We start from the raw sequence: 23,993 nt of genomic DNA on the forward strand, positions 1-23,993 counted from the left end.
CGTGGGCTAAACACGGTTCTAGGTCAGGCCCTGGGAGGCACTTCATGAAATTCACTTGACTGAAACCTCCCTCCTCCTGAATCATCCCACCAGGGCAGGGAGGGATGCCGGGTACAGCCTTCTCGTCTCTTCATCTCTCCCATCCCTCCCAAGTGCATAGAGAAGGTTGGTCTTTTACCCATTTAAATCTAAAACATCAGGAAAAACATGTATTCCGAATAGTGAACAATTCATAGCCTGAAGATTTTTTTTAGAATATGCTTGATAACACACCCCAGAAAAATCAACAACTGAGTAACTTCCCAAAAATTATTTAAAATTCACACACCTGATTTTCAGAGAAGTCTTTCATCAGTCTCATTTATTGCAATATTTTCTAGCTTTGCATCCAGTATAACACAATGAAGTATCACAGTGATTTTTATCGTTGCACCAGCATATACAAATACAGATCAAATGTAAATAAAATGTGCTTACAGTGGTGATCCAAACATAAAACTGCAAAGGGAATTCTCTTTGAAAGTGTAATTATTTTTCTCCAATGTACCAGGTATATATTTTTCTCTATGCCAGGTATACACATTTTTCTTCATCACATGTGACAAACATCTGATGACGTGTCACTAAGTGGGATTCATTTCCATAGGGCAACTTTGAAATGTGTGGTCCAAATACAGCATCCCAGCACATGACCTCAGCATCACTGGGTTATAGTCATGGACACAAAGATAAACGAACTTGCATATGCGTGAGTGCAGCCCATATAGAAATCTCACTTTCAGAAGCCAGAAGGCGGGTGTTAATATGCCAGCCTTGCCAGGGCTCACACTGAACTTGACACAGATCTGAGAGTGTGACTTTCTGGAAGGCATGCTCTGTTTCAGGGTGCAGTGATGTGGAAGTTTAAGGTACATCAAAATTCGGGGTCCAAAATTGCATGCTCTGAAAACTCCGCCTGCAGAGTGTGCTGGGGCAGAGGGTTGCCCGACTGCGAACTGCATGGGGGATACGTCCCCCCATTCTCACAGCCAAAGTTCCTCCCAGGTGCAAAGGAGAAACTGTGTGCACCTTCGCAGGCCCATGAGCTTATACTTAGTTCAGAGCAGTTAAAATTCACTCAAATACCCTCACTGCATAAAGAATGAATATAGCCTCTTTAGGTTACTAGTGAACAGGCGCAGAGAAGTTAGTTAAGGCAGGCCAATTTTTTTTTTTTGGACACGGATTCTCACACTGTCACCCAGGCTGGAGTGCAGTAGCGCGCTCTCGGCTCACTGCAACCTCAGGCAGGACTATTTTTAATTATTTTTAATATCTCCAAAAGGAATCTGCACATGCACATCCGTGTTTCTACAGAAATCTGCAATCGATGGCAGATCTATGTTTGCCTTTGTGTGTCCACACGAACCATTTGGCAAAGGCATCCAATGCTAACAGGGCCCACCAACTATAACGGAGGCAAAAACTCTGGATTTTCTTTCACAGAAAGAGTAAAATTTCATTCAACTGTTCCATTTTTTGCCTCCTGTGATTCTAACAAGGAAATTTAAATAGGAAAATGTTTCAATCGTTGGAGTAAAACACTCTTTAAAAAAATAATGCTTCGAAAAGTAAAGCAAAATCTTTTACCAAAATAATTCTTTCACTTTTCAAACCGTTCTGTCCACAAGCCAGTGTAATAAACAAGTAAAAGAATCACATTCTGTCAGCTTAAAGAATGCCACTCAAATTATTACTTTTTCACTTGCCCTTAACTTGAGTGGAAAAAGCTAAGGAAAATAAATGACTCATAAATCCCAGAAGAAGATCAGTCTATGAGAAAGAGAGAATAAGGCCCTTTGGATAGTCTAACACATACATCTTTTTAATATATTAATGACAGTGGTATAGAAAGAATATGACTAAAATGCCTACCACAGTAACCTAATCAGAGTAAAACAATAAATAATATCTAAAAGAATACAGTTTAACTTCTTGAAACTATTTTCTTAAAACCAACCAGTTTCTTTGGAGAGCTCTCAATAGAAGTCAGTTATCATTATCATTTGGCATAAGTGCGCTCAAGTCCACATAGTCAGCACCACCTTGCTGGATGGAAGGAAGCTGGCAGTGTCGAACTCATTCAAAATACTGCCTTAGTAATATTTACTATCATTTTAATCTAAGGCGTTGCAAAGTTACCATGAGCTAGATGAAGCGCATTCTAAATAAAATATCTGCCATAGATACATTAAGGCATAAATATTCCAGCCTTGAGCCACAAAAACTGGGGGGAAATATGCCAATTAAATAGACTATCTTTAACGAAAGGAATTAAAGAAAAACTTATCACCTAAAAATGAGACTAGTCAGCAAATACTGTAAGGGGCCCATCCACGAGGCCAAGTCTGAGGCCAGGCCTGGACCCAGTGATGTCCGGATTTCTATCAGAGACCTCAGATCCAGGTCACATGAGCCTTCACAGCCCTCCCCACTGTATTCAGGAGGTGGTGGCACTAACATTGCTATAATGGAAACGCACCCCCTACTTTGCCAAAAACCGTGCCTATCTGGCATTCCTCGACTGACCCTGTCCTAGGCAGGGACAGCCCTCAGACAGCCACCCTCTGCCTAGGTTTCACAGCCCCAAACTGCACGTGAACCAATAGCTACTTGCTGGGGCAGGACGGAAAGGCAGCATCGTAACTGGCATTAAGCCACAACTGAGGAATGCTTTTCACGGTACAAATGCGCCCAACGCCTCGCCTAGAAAGTGCTCCCTTCCCACTTGCTTAGAAATGTCAGCCCCAGGGTGGGGCAGAGGAGAAATGCTTCTCACTTCTCTCCGCTGTCAGGCCAATGACGACGCGCCAGGCTCCCAGGTGGAGCTGTGCACTCCCGGGAGGTTTATCCTTTAATGGGTGACAACCAGGCTCTGCACTGCTGGCAAGAGGCTGCTTGGGACATTTTACGCGGAGGCAGAATGAATGTCCTGGTTTTCAAAAGGTGGCAGTGGCTCTCTCCAAAAGGTGAAGTTACTGAAGGTATCCGAACAGGGAAAGTCTGAAGAATGGCTTCTTTTCAGCAACGGGAAAACGTGGTCAACTACTTCACAGAGTCTCACATACCTGGAAGGAAAGGGACATTGTCACTGCCACTGAGTGACACCAGCTCTGCACCCAGGGCTGTATGTAGAAGTCAAGAGAGATCTACAACCTCAAGGAGCAGACAGCCTACTTATTGACATGACTGAGGTCATTCTAGAATAATTTGTTATCGATTCATTGAAAATCAGAGATAAAAACGAAGAGTATACAAAGGAGGCATCAGAGAAGGCTCTGGGGAAGAGGTGGGTGGGACCCGACTTCACTTGAAGGACAGGTGAAGGGGAGACAGCCAAGCAAAAGACGGCAGGAGGAAGTCAGCATGGCCAAGGGATAGCACCTGCTGCAGGGGTCACATGTGGGACATTGCGGGAAGAATCACAGACAAGGCACATCTTTGGAGCACCAGACAGATTGCTTCATTGCGCAGTGAAAAGGAGCTGGGTCCTGGGGTTAAAGAGACATTAATTTGATGTTCAGCTCTGCCATTTACTAGCTGTGTGATCTTGGGCAAATGGCATAATCTATCTAAGCCAATTTCCTCCACTGTAAAGGAAGGAAAAGAAAAACTAGGCCACAGTTTTAAGGTTAATTAAATAAAATAACATACGCAACATTAAAATCATGTCTACTGGGTGCTCACATGTATCTAAGCGACAAATTATGAACACATCTTAGAGAAAAAAGCCCCAGTTGGCATGACAGTCAAGAGACCTGGGCTCTCCTGCTTGCTGTAACCTTGGACAATTCTCTTGCCCTCTCGGCGCCCTGCATCTTTATAGTGTGTGGAGGTGAATTAGAGCAGGGCTTCCCAATGCTTCCTACAACGTTCTCTTGCTCTCTTTTTATTTGCATGCCCAAAAATATGTTGCATGTTAGTTTCTGTGGCTTATACTATGAAAAGAAAGTTGCTATATTGAATATGCATGTTCAGACCTCCAGGCACCTCCCAACTGAGATTCTGGCACACCCAGTCCTCTGCCAGCCATCCCCAGATTCCTCCTTGACAGTCACTGATCCCTGTCTAGTTCCAAATTGCTAAGAACCTAAATTGCATGTTCTGAAGTATAAAATAATGTATTAAATGAGGCTGAGTGTGTCTATTTAATAAAGGACCTCCAAAGGACTTTTGAGAAACAGTGTGCTTGCACAAAATGGAAAAATGATGTCTCCTAATATAAAACCAAGAGTTATGTCTTTCCTGGGGATTCAAACAAACAGACAGATTTTTAAAATACCTCCCGGCTTTAAGGCTTATTTGTCTGAGGTTTGTGGCTGCGGCAGGAGGGCCCCTCCCTGCAGGCTTGACTGCAAGGCTGCGGCGGGCACTGGAACCAAACCCACTCTCACACTCTCTGAGCGGCCAGGCCGAGTGTCATCTGCGCGCCTCCCCCAGACCGACCTCCACGCACTGGGCTCCTCCGGAGCAGGCAGAGCTTATGCACAGACGCTCACAAACGAAAGGGAGAAAGAACTGAGCTCCTCCCCCTGTGTGGCCCCATCCATCTGAAGACATTTCAGATGACCGTCCCAGTTCTGAACGACAAGCACCTACTTGGCTCAGAAATAGCTATACCAAGTTCAGTGCCAGAGAAATGTAAGCTCCCTGGGGGAGGAGATTTACTCTCTCACAGGAACAGCCCCACCTCAGTCCAGGTGTAAAACGACAACATCCCCTGGCAATGAGTAAAGTCTGCAGAGCTCCACCCCAGGCCAAGCCACGGGCGAGGTGTGCATTTTAACCCCAGAGCCTCCGTCCATGCAATGACCTCAGAGGCCACCTAGCCAAACCCTCTCAGATGCTGGAGTCCCTTTTCCATGCACCTCATGGCAAGACCTGCCACGTTCCCATTCCTGGACAGTGTCTCATTGGTTGAAAGTTCTTTTTGATCCTGATATGTTTGGCTGTGTCCCCACCCAAATCTCATCTTAAATTCCCACATGTTGTGGGAGGGACTCAGTGGAAGTTAACTGAATCATGGAGGCAGGTCTTTCCCATGCTGTTCCCGTGATAGTGAATAAGTCGCATGAGATCTGATGGTTTTATAAGGGGGAGTTTCCCTGCACGAGCTCTTTCTGGTTGCTGCCATCCATGTAAGACATGACTTGATCCTCCTTGCCTTTGACCACGATGGTGAGGCCTCCCCATTTTTTTTTTTTAGATGGAGTCTCACTCTGTCACCCAGGCTGGAGGGCAGTAACGCGATCTTGGCTCACTGCAACCTCCGCCTCCTGGGTTCAAGTGATTCTCCTGCCTTCGCCTCCCAAGTAGCTGGGATTACAGGTGCAAGCTGCCATGTCCGGCTAATTTTTTTTTTTTTTTTTTTTTTTTTTTTTGTATTTCTAGTAGAGATGGGGTTTCACCGTGTTGGTCATGCTGGTCCTGAGCTCCTGACCTCAGGTGATCCACCTGCCTCAGCCTCCCAAAGTGCTGGGATTATAGGCGTGAGCTACCGTGCCCGGCCTAAATCCTTTTTCCTGTATAAATTACCCAGCCTTGGGTCCGTGTCTTTATTAGCAGCCTGAAAACAGACTAACACAGAAACCCACTAGGTCCTCTCCAGCCTGGGGAATGAGGGGGGAGCAAGAACGAGACATTGTCACAGTCAGCCACTTAGAATAGAGGAGGCAGCAGAAACTGCAAGGAAGGGTTAAGAAAGAAATCAAGTTCCTCCTGTTTTTCTGCCAATCAGGAAGCAGCCTGACACTGACTCGCTTTCTACAGGAGGGAACAGGGCCTTGGCTCCATCCTCCCCTCTCTGTACAAACCTTGAGGACTGCTTGGGTACTGGCATGACTGTAGGGTTGGAGGAGTCTTGTGGGGCAGCCCCAGGACTCCTGTTAGTCTAGAACTGCCCTCAGTTCTACTGACACTCAGTTAGAATCCAACTGGTGTAAGGACCATCTTGAAAGTAAACATCTGCCCTAGAGGGAACTTAGCTCTCTATCTATCTAAAATCACAGGAGCTACACGGAGAAAACCAATCCACAGGAATCTCCTAGAACCAAATTCCCCCAGTCTAACTCCTCCAGATAAAGAGGACCCCCTTGAGCTCTCTGGGGTCTCTAAGGCCAGAGGCTTTTTTTTTTTTTTTTTTTTTTCTTTTGGAGATGGAGTCTTGCTCTGTTGCCCAGGCTGGAGTGCGATGGCACGATCTCAGCTCACAGCAACCTCCGCCTCCCAGGTTCAAGCAGTTCTCCTGCCTCAGCCTCCTGAGTAGCTGGGATTATAGGCATGCACCACCATACCCAGCTAATTTTTCTATTTTTAGTAGAGACAGGGTTTCCCCATGTTGGTGAGGCTGGTCTCTAACTCCCAATCTCAGGTGATCCGCCCGCCTGGGCCTCCCAAAGTACTGGGATTACAGGCGTGAGCCACCGCACCCGGCCTGCCAGAGGCTCTTTTCCAGGTCTGCACAGACAAGACCAGAAGAGGTGTAGTCTCTGAAATGGACAAGGCAGGAAGACAAGGGTCTGCCTGGGCTGACGTCACCCAGTGGGCCCACCTCCCAACAACGTGGAATGAGGAAGTGCTCTCCAATCTAAGAAGTTAGGAACCCGACGGGGACAGGATAAAGTCAAGAGTGATTCCAAGTATACAAGCATGCCTCATTAGAAAGAGTAATCCCATTTAGCCCACTGACTCAGGAAAACTGGGCTTTGACCAAAAAATATGAGGGGAATTCTTAACAATTACACAGCAATGTCTCTGGTAAGAAACATTTGGTATGTGAAGAGATATACAGTTCCTCATCTTTAAATATAGCTTCACATATTTCAGTTTGGTTACATTTCTCATTCACATTCTAGGCTTTCAAACCTAACTTGGCAAATCTAAACTACTAGTTTTCAAATTCATTCAATTCCATTCTGTAGCAGAATTTAACCACGAGTTTAAATTTTAGACCCAGAGGGGATCTGATTCAATTCCAGCTATCTAAAAATTATGTTTTGGACAAAATACAAGGAGTTGAAATACATTTCTTCATTATAAGAATTAGAGATTAACATCCAGGCAGCAAAAGGGAAGAGGTACACCACGAACTGGGAAGCGCCATTTTAAGATAATGGTACTGATATAATAATCACATAAAACATGTACAATACTCACGATGAGATGTTGGTCTTCGCATGTTCCTGTACCAGCTCTCCTTTAGGGTTGACGGTAAATATTCTATTCAAAGACACTCCTACTTGCTTGTATGAATACACATCCTATATGTGGAAAAGGCGATTTAAAGTGTTCATTAGAAAAAAAGAGTTCATTGTAAAAACAAGTCCATGGTATTTCTGATTTGATGAAATATCAAATTTTCATTAACCAGAGCTCTACCTCAAAGTGGTGCAGTGAAAGAATATCCTTTGATGGGAAACTGTTCAATTAGTTTTGCTCTCTGGGCCTCAACTCCCTCATCTGTTCAAGGACTGAGTTAAAGAAAAGACAACCTATCACGTCGCGCAATTCTAACATTCCTTCAGGTTATTCTCTGACCCATATTCCTACTTCATGAAAATCTCCCATAACTTTCAAAAGTAGGACTTTCCGATGGAGCAGTTAGTACCCAACTATATTCTCTAGAATACTTAGCTTTCTAGTAAATTTGGGCATATGTGCAAAATCTCAAAGCGCTTCTTTCATGATACGAGACAACACTAGACGTGAGATGCTAAATTCGCCATCATGGTTAGGACTAATTTTGCGGTTCCCTTCTGGTAGAAAGAACCTAATCCGATTAAATGTTCTCGCTTTACTGTTTTAATGAATAATTTGGAATTTGGAGTTTTAAGTCCCACATCTCAAGCTTTGACCCACCTGCCAACCTTCAAAGAACCCTGGAGGCCATAAGACAATTTGTAATCCCCTTCCCTTTAGATGTAGGCAAGTGGCTCTTCACCCGCCTACTGCTTCTGGGATGAGAATCTGACTCTACATATAGTTCTAGGATAGGGCTTTCAGATGACAGCAACCAGAAAAGGCAGTCATTTCAAGGGTTTTTCCATACCCAATCTACTACTTACAGCCGGTCGGTTTCCAAAAGCAGCATAAAACGGTTCTGTATTGGGGAAAAACAGGTTTTTGATGTCTGTCAAACACTGGACTTTAAACTTTTCTGGCTTCTTTTCAATCACTTCTCTGTTAAACAAATAAATAATAGATTAACATGAGAAGCTAAGCTTCCTTTAGCATCAAACTGTTTTTAGCTGACAAAGCTGCCACAACACTATGAAAACTCAAATCTTCAAAAGTTTAGTGTGTGTCAGGCAGTTCAGACATCCCAGAAAAGCACGAGATGGAAAGTAAACCCATACTTTCAAGTCTTTCTACAAAGAAAACACCAAGGATGAGCCATTTCACCAAGAGTTCTCCTGGTCACCCAGGAAACAAAGAATGACAGAGCATAAAAACAAAAAGGAATATCTCTAAATTAATTCGATAAGGCTAGCATAACCTTAAAAACAAAACCTAAAAAAGAAAAGTATGGGCAAAGTATGGACCAATCTTATTTGGAATATAAGTGCAAAAATTCTAAAATATATGTGTGTGTGTGTGTGTGTGTGTGTGTGTATGCACAAACTGTAGCAATGTATAAAAGCTGGGTTTATTCCAGGAATGAAATAGCAATTTAATATTTAAAATCAATATAATATAACACATTATCAGGTTAAAAGAGAAAAGTATGATCATCTCAACAGATACAAAAAGGGTATTTGATACCAGTTCCCTCCCAACTTCAAATTCATTTTTAAAAATATTTAAATTTAAAAAGAGGATTTGATACAAGTTAACATCTAATCCAGATGAGAACTCCAACCAGGAATGGAAGGGAATGCTAAAAAACCTAGAGTGAACATCTTATTAACAGTGAAATAATGATGGTCTGTATCACCATGGCAATTCACTGCTGTACTGCCTGCCCTATCAAATGCAATAACGTTAAGAAAAATAAATAAAAGTTATATATATTAGAGAGAATTAGGGGGAAAAATTGTCATCACAAAAAACAAATATGCACATTAAAAAGCTGAACCTACACATGAATTACCAGAATTTAAAAAGGCTCTAATAAGGTTAACAAGTCAATGTACAAAAAAAAAAAATCAATGTACAAAAACTAATCACATTTTCATGCATCTGAAACAAGCAGAAAAGGTAATTGTGTAAATGGTATTTTAAATTAAATTTTAAAATATAAAATGTCTAGAAATAAACCTAACAGAAGATGTGCCAGACCTTTATGGCTAAAATTATAAAACTTTACTAAAATATATTAGGAAAGACCTACACAAATGAAGAAATAGACTATACTCTTGGATTGGAAGATCCGATATAATTTTGAGATATTAAGTCTTCCTAAATTGCTCTACAGATTCGCTGCAATTTCAGTCAAACTCATAACAGAGTCTTGGGTGTTTTGATGCAATTTGAGTCTAGAAGCTACGAAACGAGCAGCAAGCCAGGCCTAGCACTTCCGATGCTGGGAAGGTGAGGAGCTTCTGAGCTGTGGGAGACGGGACACTATGGCCTTGGCCAATTCGTCCAGGCCTTTGCCAGTGGAACAAAACAGAAAGCCCCAAAACAGAACCACACATTCACAGATGCTTGCTTTATGACCACAATGGCATCTCGGAGCAGCAAGGACAGGGCGGTCTTTTTAGCACGTGGTGCTGGGACAAATGAATATCCATGTAGGAAAAAAAGATTACATTGCACCCGCACTTCATTCTACCTAAATAAATCCATTCTTAGTGGATTATAGACCCAAATGTGAAAGCAACACCTTCAGATAAAATACAGGATTGTCTTCATGCCCACAGGTCAGAGAAGACTTTGGTAATACACAAAAAGCACAACTACAGAGGAAACAATACGCTCAATGACATAAAACTAAGTTTATTTTCATCAAAAGCTATGAACTGGGAAAAGATACCCACAGCACTCCTGACAAAGGCTAAGTGATCGCCGTCCTGTGCTGAGGGCTTTTTTCTGCCCACTGCACCGCACGCATATCCACCCACTATATTCCCCTCCTTCATCCTAATTCAAAACCTAGCGGTAGAATCACAACTGCACCTAGTCAAAGAGTTGTGCTAAGGAAGGTCATTTGTGTGCCCATCAATGATAGACTGGATAAAGAAAATGTGGCACATATACACCACGGAATACTATGCAGCCATAAAAAAGAATGAGCTCATGTCCTTTGCAGGGACGTGGATGAAGCTGGAAGCCATCATTCTCAGCAAACTAACACAGGAACAGAAAACCAAACACTGCGTGTTCTCACTCATAAGTGGGAGTTGAACAATGAGAACACATGGACACAGGGAGGGGAACATTACATACCGGGGCCTATCAGGGGGTGAGGGGGCAAGGGGAGGGAGAGCATTAGGACAAATACCTAATACATGTGGGGCTTAAAACCCGGATGACAGGCTGAGGAGTGCAGCAAACCACTATGGCACATGTATACCTATGTAAAAAACCTGCACTTTCTGCACATGTATCCCAGAACTTAGAGTAAAATTAAAGAAAAAAAAAAAAAAAAGGAAGGTCATTTGCGTCAGGGCAGACTTGGCTAGCAATTCTAGAGAACTCCACGGGACAGCTAGCACATGGAATGGCTGTGGCTTGATGGCAGCCCTGGGAAGGACCAGGCTGGTGGCCATTTGCCACAGGAGCACTTTGGCCTTCCAAGAGGACATACCAACTATGTGATTTAGGGTCTTCAAAATAATTCCTTCCAGGGAAAAAGCAATATACCTTGGACAATGATATTTAAATAAGAAAATGAGAAAAGGATCACTTTAAATGTATAGATAGCGTTAGGATGTCAAAGTAACAATGTCGACTTTTTGCTTGGCCTAGCAAAGCCTTACTACTTAACACAGGCTGATGAATGGCTTGTTGCAAATTGTCAGCATAGCCTAGGGACACAATTTCATTAAAATATCAGGATTTCTATGGAGATCAATGCTGTTACGATAGCTCTGAGGACTTGAAATACACTAGGTTGTGCCTGACTTTTCTCCCCTAGAACGTGCGTGTCTTCATTTGAGATCCTTTACTATAGGAAAAAAGCTACTGCTTACACAAAACAACGCCGTGATGGAAAAGGTACCTACAGAGCTAAAGGAAAATACACAAGAATCAACATGGCATTGGGGGCCCATTTAGATTCTTCCATTGTTTGCATGATTAGCAGCAGCAAACAGTTCATGTGGTCTTCAAATTCAGGCAGAATCACACCAATGACATTCATAAAGACCAAGTCTATGATAGTTACAATCAGCCTTCAGCAGGGCCCAACGTCCCATGGTTGACCACAATAGATTTTGCTTTGAGAGGTGTCTAGTAAATTGCCCTGGGCCTCCAACTACCGAGACATCCAGGGTTTCCTTCCTCCAACTACAGGGACATCCAGTGTTTTCTTCCTCCAATTCCATGGGGCCAGAGTTAGTGTCGCTTAGCTACCTTGATATGGTCCAGTAGATGAAGGGAGGAAGGCAATCAGAAATTGGCTAGTGGTCTGTTAGAGGACCCTTAAAACGGGCAGTGCTCCCAGAACTCTAAGACAGAAAATAACAAGTATGATGGGTGGCAAAAGCCAGGTGGATGATGGTGGTTGGTAGACGGGCCACTTAAGGATCCCTAAGGAGATGAGATAGAGGCTCATTGTCCAAGGGACATTAAGATTCAGCCAGGCTACTCAAGAAGAGATGGAGCAGGAGAGTGACCCAGAAAGAGGGGAACAGCACGTGCAAAGGCTCCAAGCAGAGACAATTGTCTGGGAGACACAGACTGAGATGTAGAGACGAGAGGAGGGGAGGCACGGGCCATGTGGAGCCACCAGGCGCCAAGCTCCTGAGTCTGGACTTGGCCTGAAAGCCGTGAGGAGCCAATGCAGATGTGGACCTGTGTTTGGAATGATTTTCCTGGTGCCAGCTACGGAGCATGGATATTGGTTGGAGAAGACCAGTGAGGAAGCTATTCTTACAAAAATTGCAGTTAGGAAGAGAGAGGGTCTGAACAGCCCCACAGATGTAGGTGTAGGGAGCAGGCCTGGTACCTGTGCAGGGCAGAGAAGAGGCTGCTGGGACTCAGCAGCAGGGGCCCCTGGGGCAGCACCGTGCCCCTCTCGTTGACCCAGTGCAGGTAGCCCCGCGTCATGTCCGCCATCCCGATGGCACGGGCAGAGCAGTAGAGAAATTTATATCCGTTCCTGAAAGACATAAAACATTCATATTTCATGGCATCAGAAAATGGAAACTTTTTGCATTCACAAATCCTGATCCAGATCTGTTCTGAAGAATGGCACTGTTTCAAGTTCCCCCACATACAAAAGTCCACATTCTACAAAATCTTGCTTGCAATTGAGAAATAAGCTTAAATACATTTCACTGTAATTCACTAAGCACTTTTGCATTCCCCACTTTGTTTAATCCTCAGGAGAACATGGCTGGATGAGTATTTTCCCCTGGTTTTACTGCTATGGAAACTGAGGTTCAGATGGATGAAACTGGTTCACCTACCTGTGCCTGAGCCCTTCGTACTCCCCCTGGTCCCAGCTCTTGGCTACAGCCCCTGCGACAAGTCCACAGCCACCTGCCAATTCACACACTTTGCTCCAGCATTTGCTTCATTCGCTCCTACACACACCCCATTAAATTCCTCCTCTCTTTTGGGTAATTCACATCAGCACATAAATATTCTGCAATCTCTCATTTCATCCTAAAAACAAGCCAAGCCAGAACAACCACACACACACACACACACACACACACACGCGTGCGCGCGCACACACGCCAAAACGTCCTTAGTCTCTCTCTGGCTAAGATACCATTTCTCTGTTCCCTTTTGTAGTAAAATTCTTCCAAAAAGCTGAGTATACGCATACGCATTGAGTCCACTTCTTCACCTTCCTTCCTCTCCTCACTCCCAGCAGACTCTCATTCTCTCGTTCCCTTCCTTGCTGTCCCTGCACAGGTCACCTTGATGCCCATCTTGCCAAACCCAGGTATCAACTCTCAATTCTTGTAGGAATGGACTCCCCAGTAGCCTCTGCCTCGGGGGTTCGTTCCTTCTCCAGAAGCACCTGAGTCACTCAGCCCCCAGGACTCCACAGCGTCCGGGTGTTCACCTCTTCAGCAGCCACCCCTTCCTAGATACGGCGGCTCGACTGCTCCCATCTGCACTACAAGTCTCAAAACTTACAAGCGCCCAGGGTCTCAGGCCTCATCTCTCCTTACCCACTACACTCCCTAGAGGATCTGGGGATCTCACCCACTTCCACGGCTCCAAATGCCATGTCTAGACTGAAGCAACATAACTATTCTATGAATGCAACTTTGTTGCATTAGCAGGACTCCATCTCACTTTTTTTTTTTTTTTTTTTTTTTTTTTTGAGAGAGCCTTGCTCTGTCCCCCAAGCTGGAGAGCAGTGGCGCAATCTTGGCTCACTGCAACCTCTGTCTCCCAGGTTCAAGCAATTCTCCTGCCTCAGCCTCCCAAGTAGCTGGGATTGCAGGCGTGCACCACCACGCCCGGCTAATTTTTGTATTTTTTGTAGGGAGCGAGTTTCACCATGTTGGCCAGGGTGGTCCCAAACTCCTGACCTCAGGTGATCCACCTGCCTTGGCCTCCCAAAATGCTGGGATTACAGGCATGAGCCACTGAGCCCGGCCCCATTTCACTTTTTTTTAACCATCAAAAATTTAGTGTCTAGAATGAAATGTGCTCTAAGTATAAAAACTTGGTATCAAGTTTCAAAGTCTATTATAAAAAAAAGAAGGTATGATATATTTCATTAATCGTTTTCATATTGATTATATATCTAAGTGATATCATTTTGAATATGTTGGATTAAGTAGAATATATTATTCAAAAATTTTTAAACACTATCTATACACTGATATCTCCCAAACGCATGGACCCCGTCCAGACCCCTCTCCCAAGCTGCAGCTACTATGAACTCCACATTATGCCCACTGTGCAGTACAGGCTCACTGTGGACCCCATAGTACTCATCATACTCCAAAATGGGTGCCTCCAAAACCACACACCACGGCGGCTCCTCCCCAACTCACCCCGAGACTCCTCAGGAGCCCGCGTGGCAAGTAGCAAGTGGCAAGTGGCACTCTCCTAAGCCAGGGGTGACGTCAAACCCTCAGGGGCCCCACTGGTGTCTCCTTGCCCTCAGCCCCCATGCCATACAATCAGCAGGTCCTCTCTGCTCCACCGCCGACGGCCACTCAAACCACCCCTCAGCACCACCCAGTGCTCCCACCACGCCCACACTGCACAGCCTCCTGGCCTCCGTTGCTGCGACAATCTTGAATGACTTCCCTGCTGCTATCCCGACTCCACGTGGTGCTCTAAGAAAACGTAAAGCGTAGCCCACTCACACTCAGAACCCTCCCGAGGCTGCACCTCTCGCAGACATCGTCCAAACCCTTCACTGTGGCCTGTAAGACCAAGAAGACCTGGCCCCCACCTTTCTCTCCAACCCCAACCCCATCTGCAATGACTTCCAACTCCTCATTCCTGGCAAACCACACAGGTGTTCCCATCCTTCCTCCAACTCGCCACGCTCATCTGTGCCGGCACCTGCCTATGCCGTTCCTCCTGCCTGGAACACCTTTCCCCCGGTCTGCAGGGACTGCTCACACCCTCACCTCATCTAGGTCTCCGCTGGATCTCGCCTCTCCAGAGGGCCCTTCCCTTGACCTCCCCTACACGATGAAACACACACCCCCTCACTCCTCACCCAGGCACTGGCCCTCGCTCTGCCTTCCCTCTCCTCCTAGCACTGATCACTAATACGACGTTACAGTCCCTTATTCAACTGTATCTCTCATTCATCCATAAACTCCATGAGGACAGGGACTTTGTCCCATTTTTTGCTACAACCCCAGTACCAAAAACAGTGCTTGACTTGTAGCAGACACTTAGTGAATATTTGCTGAATGAGTGAATAAACTACCCGCTTCCTATCCAACGTATTGCTCTACCATAAATATTTTATAATGGCCAATGGACTTGTTTCAAAAACTGCTCAATAATATGTTCTTTAAAACTAAGAAACAGGAAAGTTTTAAGACAAAAAGAATCTAGACATAACAGCTTATCTGGAATACAGGGATGCATCTGAAAATTACAGTCTTTTTAATTTCTTTTCTTTCTCTCTCTCTCTCTTTTTTGAGACACAGTCTCGCTCTGTCACCAGGCTGGAGTATAGTGGCACGATCTCAGCTCACTGCTACCCCCGCCTCCCAGGTTCAAGCGATTCTCCTGTCTCAGCCTCCTGAGTAGCTGGGACTACAGGCATGCAACACCACACCTGGCTAATTTTTTGTATTTTTAGTAGAGACGGGGTTTCACCATATCGGCCAGGATGGTATCAATCTCTTGACCTCGTGATCTGCCCACCTTGGCCTCCCAAAGTGCTGGGACTACAAACGTGAGCCTCCGCACCCGGTCAATCTTATTAATTTCTAAATATCTTTGCATTTTAGCCATCTAATTAATACAACCTTTAAAAAGAAATCACTATTTCCATGTATAACTCTTCACATCAAAGTCCTAAAAGCTGCCACCTGCAGAGATCTAAGATGCTAATCTACACAAAACTGGATTGTCAAATATATTTCACAGTTGGGCCATGCCACTGAGTTACTGTCAGCGTGCCAGCATTCTTACCTGACTAAACTTAGCTGGAAAGCCAGCTCGAGAGTGACCTAATGGGGAAAATGCTTGCTGGTGGAAGAGCCTTCCCTCCCGCCTTCAACAAAAGCTGTCTGCAGTGCCAACAAGTGCTCCCATCAAATGCTCAGGCAGCACTAAGTCTCCATGGTGCCCCTCACAGGGAAGACCCCTCACTCAGGAGGGCAACCAGTGGCAGGACATGCCCCACAGGCCAGCCCAGTTGAAGTCCCTGCTCAACCCGTAGGCTCCTTCCACGGTCCCTTCAATGCACACTCACTGGGCGCTCCTGTGCCAGGCCACACGTGGGATCTGGGGTGCCCACAGGGCATGGCACAGCCCTGCCCTACAGGAGCAGAGAGTGCTTGGGGAAAATCAACAATTACCCAGCAGGACAGATGGGATCCAGGGATAGGAAGTGCCAGTGGATAAAGGTGCGATACACACACCCATCACTCCTGTTCCTCTAGCATTCTCAGCAACTGGAACACCAGATGGGAAAAAAAAAAAAAGAGGGATCCATGCCCAGGCTTGGTGCAAACAGTTTTCTCCTCTGCCCTAATCTCTGCATCCCTCTTAAGACACTGACTCAGGGAGATTTAAATAGTTTGGAAAGATTACCTTTGGGAGCATTTTGCAAGATAAGCTTCTACACTGGAGTTTCTCAACACTGACATCTGAGACGGGAGGAGTGTCTGTTGGGGAGCGAGGCCCCCACAACGCCGCGTCATTGGATATGCAGCACCACCCTGGGTCCACCCACTAAGGGTCAACAGCATGCCCCAGTTATGTCCATCGGAAGCATCCCCGGACACTGCCATATGTCCATCCGTTGAGAGCCACTGCTGTAGAGAAAAATGACTCTGTGGCCCCATGTGCCATCCTAAGGGGAGAGAGGGTCACCAGCCACCTTGAGAAAGGAAGGCCCAGCACCACTCAGGCTTGGTGAGTCACCTCCCAGGCACTCTGCAACCTGGTTTCTGCCTACTCTCCTGCTTCATCTTTTACCCACCCCACCGTCTGCACCGGAGCCTCCCTTTCAGTGAGCCCACCCAGCACCTGCTCATCTCCCAGCCTCCCCTCTCGCTCCTACTTCCACCTGTGGGGAGCTTTCCTCTCCTTTGAAACCCTGCTCCTCCAGGGAGACTCAGCTGAGTGCCACCTTCTCACAGGGCCCTCCTCTGACACCTCTGGTCAATCAAAATTAACTTCTCCTTGACATATGTCCAACAAAAACCAGCATCTTCCTCGCTCGATCTGCCCCTCACTGCCTTATTACAGGGAGCCCTAAGTGTCTCCTCCCACATTACCACAAGCTTCTTGAAGGGAGAGACTGCTCAGCACCCCCGACGGCACTTAGGACAGCTCCTGGTGCAACCAGAGTCTAGCGGATCCCTCTGAGTTTGGGCTGAGGTTTGGCTTGGAAAAGCAAAACACACTCTTGTGCAATCCACACAGCCAGGAGCAGAGCACTCCCAGGTTAGCAGTGACCTCAGGGGTCATCTAGCCTAACCTTCTCATTTTACAGAAGAGGAAACCAAAGCTCAGAGTAGGTACTTGGTCCCAGGGCCCAGTGTGAGCTAATGGCTGCCGCCTCTGGGATCCCGGCCCGACTCCCAATCAGACCTTCTATTTACCACATCATCATATCTCTTACTGGCAGAGAGCAATGACTGCAATAAACAAAGAAGTGCTGACATGAAAGAAAGAACTGCTGCAGGCAGGAAAAGAAAAAAGATCTAGGCCGGGCGCAGTGGTTCATGCCTGTAATCCCCGCACTTTGGGAGGCTGAGGTGGGCAGATCACCTAAGGTCAGGCATTGGAAACCAGCCTGGCCAACATGGTGAAACTCTGTCTCTACTAAAAATACAAAATTAGCCGGGCATGGTGGCATGTGCCTATAATCCCCGCTACTTGGGAGGCTGAGGCAGGAGAATTGCCTGAACCTGGGAGGCGGAGGTTGCAGTGAGCCAAGATCATACCATTGCACTCCAGCCTGGGTGACAAGAGCCAAACTCCATCTCAAAAAAAAAAGACCCTAACAAGTCTGCTACAGATGCCTCTCATTTTCAGTCCACTGGCTTGAGACACCACACACCTAGGCCCCAGCAGAGCTAACGAACCTGGAGAAACACGGTAAGTGTTCTTTTCCCTAAGTCATAAAAACACTGGCTTCTGGTTACATGAATATAAAAGCATGTATGAAATAAGGTCAAAAATTCAAACAATTATTGCCCAAATTTAGGCCCCAAAGGACACATTAGCTCAATGATTTAGATCTTTTAGGCAACAGTCCTTCTTGACTTTCCTTCTACTTTTGAGTATACCTGAATCTGAAAGCGGTTCCTGTATCTCCCATTTGTATTTATTCTGTTTCATCAATACTCAAGCCAGCTTTATACCCTCTCTATGAACAAGGTGACAATTAGCCTTATGGATCATTTCTCATGGGCTGACTGGATCCAAACAAGTAATTAACTTCAGCAGAAAACAAAATTGTCCTTATTTGCTGTTGTTTCAGGCAAGTGGTTAACTGCAAGACTGGCTTTCTCTCTCTCTCTCTCTCTCTTTTTTTTTTTTTAGACGGTGTCTTGCTCTGTCGCCCAGGCTGGAGTACAATAGTGCGATCTCAGCTCACTGCAACCACCACCTCCAGGGTTCAAGCAATTCTCCTGCCTCAGCCTCCCAAGTAGCTGGGATTACAGGCGCCCACCAACACATTCGGCTAATTTTTGTACTTTTAGTAGAGATGGGGTTTCAGCATGTTGGCCAGGCTGGTCTCAAACTCCTGACCTCAAGTGATCCACCTGCCTCGGACTCCCAAAGTGCTGGGATTATTCGTGTGAGTCACTGTGCCCAGCTGAAGACTGGTTTTTTCATTAGACAAATACGACAGTGCATAAAATGTAAGTCATACCCAAATTCAAGGGAAGCAATGTCAGGAAAAAGTTCACAAACCCTCATGTAAATGGCATCTTTTTCCTGGTACCCAGTATGAGAACCATTTCTCTGTTTCTCTAGAAATCACAATACAGATTCAAAAGAATGATGGCAGTCATTAGAACAGCGGGCCACAGCCTTGGTCAATTCTTAGCCTGACGGGTCTCCCAGCGGTGGCTGCTAAGGCCATCATGTGAGGAAGGCTGAGAGAGGCTGCCAGGATAGGAATTACTTTCCTCAGTGGTCGGCTCCAGGGGCTGCCATCGTGTCCAGCCTGTCCTCCATGATGGGGACCAAGGCCAACAAGCCAGGCCCAAGCCCTCCGGTATCCACATAGAATCCAGCAAGTCCAGGGACAGGGAAGAGGCCAGAGCTGACTAGGGTCACCGATTGTGGCCTCAGGACTGTGGCATCTGAGCCAGGCATTAAAGGCTGCAAAAATATTGAGAGGCAAAAATCAGAGGGGAAGCCATGTCAAGCTGAGGCCACCACATAGCAAAGGCAGGAAGATGGGGACGGAGTGCAGAGGAGGAACAGAGTCTCTGGATTACAGCAGGAAGGGCTGAGAAACAGCAGCTGAAAATAAGGGCTTGGCAGAAGGCTAGGACCTGAAAGTGCCAGGTTTCAAATGCCACACCAAGGAGCTGGTACCTCCTCCTACGATGCTGAGCAGGGAACCCTGAAGGTCGTGGCCAAGCTGCCCTGAAGATGGGTTTTCAGAAGCCCTGGCCATCCTGCGAATCACACAGGCCTGACTGGGTGCCCCGGACAACACACACATCCAACTCAATGAGCAGGCAACTGTTGGGTCTCCACGTGACATCATGCTCCGGCCTTTCAACCAAAGTGATAGCACAGGAAGTGTACAGCAGTATCTGCGGGTCCAGACAAACAGGTTTCACTCATTCTAAACCAACCAGTCAAAGAATGGTCAGGGGTTCTTCAGTAAGTCACACAGCTTTATTTTTCAAGAAGATCTCTCTTCTGAGAAAATCCAAGAGACAAATCAAGACCCAAAAAAAAAAAAAAAAAATTAAAAAGCAACAGTGCTTGTTTAATGTTACGGTAAGGACGGAAATAGATTTATGTTCCAAAAACCAAATGAATCAGGCTGTGCACTACTCAATATCCTGACCCATGAGGGTTTCTTTCTTTCAACTAAAAATAGATGCAATTTTCAGTGTCACACAAGTCAAGGCAGCTCATGAGTAGATTAATCCTTCTAAATGAAAGGTCAGCCCATGGTGAGGCTGCAGGGAGGGGACGCTGCACGTACGCCGTCTACAGGCGCACAGACTGGGATAACCTTTTTAGAGGGCAATTTGGCAATATTGATCAAATCTTTAAATGTGCTCATCCTTTGACCCAGCAATTCTACTCCTGGGAATCTACTTTACAGCAGGACTTCCCTAAGTGTACATGCCTTCTTTATTTATTTATACATGCATTATATATCATAAGCATTGCATGTGAATGCTTACTGCATCGCTGTTGGCAAGAGGGGAAAAAGTGGCAACTACCTACACATTCATCAATAGACGGCGAGTTTAAGAAAGTATGGTATATCTAGACGACAGGGTTCTGCCCAGCAGCCAAAAGAGTAAGGTAAATATTACATCAAATGAAACAAAAAGATATGATGAATAATTAAATAATGTGAGTGTATATGTGTGGGAATGTTAATTTTTTTTTTTTTTTTTTTTTTTTTTTGAGATGGAGTCTCTCCGTCACCCAGGCTGGAGTGCAGTGGCGTGATCTCGGCTCACTGCAAGCTCCGCCTCCCGGGTTCACGCCATTCTCCTGCCTCAGCCTCCTGAGTAGCTGGGACTACAGGCACCCGCCACCACGCCCGGCTAATTTTTTGTATTTTTAGTAGAGACGGGGTTTCACCATGTTAGCCAGGATGGTCTCAATCTCCTGACCTCGTGATCCACCCGTCTCAGCCTCCCAAAGTGCTGGGATTACAGGTGTGAGCCACCGTGCCCAGCCCAAATTTTTTAAGTTCAGCAAGATAGAACCAAACTGTTCATAGTAGTTCTACTTTTAAGGAAGGGAATAGCTTGGAGCAAGGCAGAGAGGAGGGTGATACAACCTCTGCACTTTAAAGTTTCTATAATCTTGGCCTCTTCTATTAATATATTTATGTCTTAAGAAGTATGTATAACTTTTGTATGAATAATTTTTAAAGATGAAATCTAGAAAAGTAAAGTCAAACCAATGAGCCTGGGCATCTAAGATGACATCTGAAGCTTTTTAAATGTATATATTTATTTTTTTAGCGAGATGGGGGGTCTCACTATGTTGCCCAGGCTGGATTTGAACTCCTGGGTTCAAGCAATCCTCCCACCTCAGCCTCCCAAGTAGCTGGGACTACAGGCATGTGCCCGACAAAATCTGAAGCTTTTAATCCCACCAGGATATAAGGTTCTCTCTCCAAGCTACCATTTTTCTACCGGATCATAAAGTCCCAGGTCAGAGACTTACCTAGTTCATGGCAATCCCAGGCACGTGCCCTAGGATGAGGCACTAACAGGCCCTCAAGGAATGCTGGACGGATGGATGGATGCAGGGCAGGGAAATACAGTTCATTCATCTGTGTTCACAGAGTTCTAGAAACAGCTCTGGATGGTGGCCCATTCCCTACCATCACCAATGTGGGCTAGAGATGAGCAAACAAGGTTGGGAACCACAGGCCTGGGATTTCCATCTTGACACTCACTACATGTGAATGTAACTCGCTCACCCTCCTCACCCACGGAGAGTCAGCACTGTCCTGATTCAGGCAGAGGTACCTTCCAGCTCTAACTGGCTGATGAACAGAATGCTGTGGAGGGGGAGATTTCGCTCGCATGGGAGACTTGAGGCCACAAAAGGCTGGAGAAGGCATGACTGAGTGGGAGAGAGGCTTGGGCCCGGCAAGCTAGAATGGGGGCGTTTCGGGGGGACGTGGAGAATCCCTGCAGGGCTCTGAACCCTGGAGCCACACGAGAGCAATGGGAATTTGGATAAATCACATTAGTTCTCCTCATTAATCTCACTCATCTAAACACAGAAATGGTATTATGTGCTTTTCAGAATCGCTGTAAGATTTAAGTGAAGTAACCCATGTACCCAGCACAGAACAGCAGCCGGAGAACCTATCTCCCACCTGATGTCTGGGGCTGAGGGCCCCACGGTGGGCACTGTTCTGTTTTGGGACGCTTGTTGGAGCACTCCACAGACCAGGTGGACACTATGTACGCTGCTGGTTGGCTCGCAGGGCCTGCAATGCCGACAAAACTTGCCTGGAAACTGCAACTTTTTAGCCTACAGAAAATCACTTGGCATATATAACATATAAGCTCCTATTTCTTCATCTGGCTACCTCTGCCATCCCTCAGGATGAGCAGACTGGGATCTACAGGCACACAGACTGGGATAACCTTTTTAGAGGGCAATTCACCCCTACCTCAATTTTTTTAGAGGCGCACAGACCGGGATAACCTTTTTAGAGGGCAATTCACCCCAAACCTCAATCTCACCCCTAACGCTGCCACCATCTGTGTTCTCCTAGTAATCGATTCCCCTATACTTCGCTCCTTGTTTCTTGGTATTGAATTCAAATTTAGAGTTGCTGGGATTCACTTTCACTCTGCCATCCCTGACCCCCACTGCCCCTCCCTGGTTGAGGTGCAGCCCTCTCTACAAGTCACCCCGTGCTAGGGCAGGAAAGATTCCATATGCAGAGTGTGGTGCACACAACCAACATTTGCAGGAGGCGGAAACAGGCACTCTGTACTCACTGGCTCACTTTATGGTACAGCTTAGCAATGCCCTGGTGGGTCCAATCCTTCCCAAGGGTGGGCAAAATGTGGCCAAGAGTATCTGATCTAAATGAAGAGAAAAAGAGAAAAATAAAGTAAAATTCCCATTCAGATTCATTGCACCATTCATGCCTCATTAAAAAAAATAAAAATAAAAAAAAAAACACACACACACACAAACAAGACCCACAACTTTCTTTCTGGATAGAAAGCCCAAGGCTCAAGTCATCAAAGTCGATGCTGACGGAGGGACATGGCAATCCACGGAAGGACGCCTCCAGTCTGATCATGCATCGAGGTGCCTGGCTTGCTGAATCAAAGGAAAAGGCCATTCTGAAAAGACGCTCTTGAGAAGCCCCCACAGAAGCAACCAAGTCGGAGAGATAATACCCTAGAGGGAAACAACCCAGCCCTAAACACAATGATTGACACCAAGGAGCTGAAACTAAGCAGCTCCAACTGCACCAGAATTCGAACCGTGCAAGTCCCATGAGGGGAGCGGAGGTGCCAACACCAGGCCCAGAGACCACACGGCGAAGCAAAGAAATCTACCATGACCCCCAAGTCAGCAGGACCTACCTGGTGATCGTCCCGTCAATATCGGAAATGATGACTTTATCATCCCAGTTCCACAGATAGATGGTGCCCTCACAGCGGCAGGTGCCTTGGTACTGCGTGGTGACACTGAAAACCACGTCGTTGGGGCCATTCTTCAACTTCAAGCTTTTCTGAAGAACATGAACCATTAATATTTGTCTGCTTGAGTGAAAGGCCCTGATGGATGGGCATTTGGATTCTGTTCCATGAGAAGCAGCATTTGGCTTTAAAAACAAGGGGCTGTCCTGGGCCCTTGTATAATTCTTTCTTTCCCCCACCCTTCCTTGTTCTGGTTCTTTCTGGGGTTGGACAGGCAAAACGAAACCTCAGCTCTCTCAGGCCCCCTTGTAACGCAATGTGCCTACTTGCTACAGAGTTGTTTTACTTCCCAGGATAATGCTAATTTGACCCAGTATTTTCAGATTAGAGTCATTAGCCAGGATTCAATGACGGGGCTATCCAGCATAATAAATCACAATTTTGGAATAGGATACACTTACCACTCCATGACTAAATAGGAAGGCCATGATTCAGGGAGACAAATTTAAGCCAAGTGTGAAAATACATTACCCTACATAACCATGTTTTTAAGTTGTTATTATTATATTGACACAAATTGGAAAAAGAGAAGTATCGGTTATCAGTCATGCCTCATATCCAGAAGAATATAGTCTAGACCCAAAGAAATCACACCAAATTCAAAATGCAAAGTGACTTTTGAGCAGTTTTGGGTCTCTGTGCCAGGACTCCTGGTGCATTCAGACTCCTGCCATTCAAACCCCCAGGTTGCCTGACTGCAGGTGTCCCCAGTGTCACCAGTGGGAGCCGTGAGTCACACAGAGACTCTCAGGCTGCAGGGTCCCACACATGGCC

At 45.9% G+C, this 23,993-nt stretch overlaps 1 protein-coding gene across 6 annotated transcripts in view; it reads right to left on the reverse strand.

Annotated features, from left to right (window-relative positions):
* Positions 1–332: 332 nt before the first annotated feature.
* LPIN1 (lipin 1) overlaps positions 333–23,993 on the reverse strand; it is a 143,029-nt gene continuing 119,368 nt past the window's right edge. For all 6 annotated transcript variants that reach the window (XM_050753894.1, XM_050753896.1, XM_050753893.1 and 3 more), the window contains 6 exons: positions 23,103–23,251; positions 22,503–22,589; positions 12,149–12,301; positions 8,103–8,217; positions 7,195–7,298; positions 333–3,107 (listed from right to left, as the gene is read on the reverse strand). In XM_050753894.1, coding sequence (XP_050609851.1) covers positions 2,948–3,107; positions 7,195–7,298; positions 8,103–8,217; positions 12,149–12,301; positions 22,503–22,589; positions 23,103–23,251 — 768 coding nt within the window. In that variant the 3' untranslated portion in view covers positions 333–2,947. The remainder of the gene's footprint in view (positions 3,108–7,194; positions 7,299–8,102; positions 8,218–12,148; positions 12,302–22,502; positions 22,590–23,102; positions 23,252–23,993) is intronic.

Source organism: Macaca thibetana, chromosome 13 (assembly GCF_024542745.1).
Source record: "Macaca thibetana thibetana isolate TM-01 chromosome 13, ASM2454274v1, whole genome shotgun sequence".
Lineage (NCBI taxonomy): Eukaryota > Metazoa > Chordata > Mammalia > Primates > Cercopithecidae > Macaca > Macaca thibetana.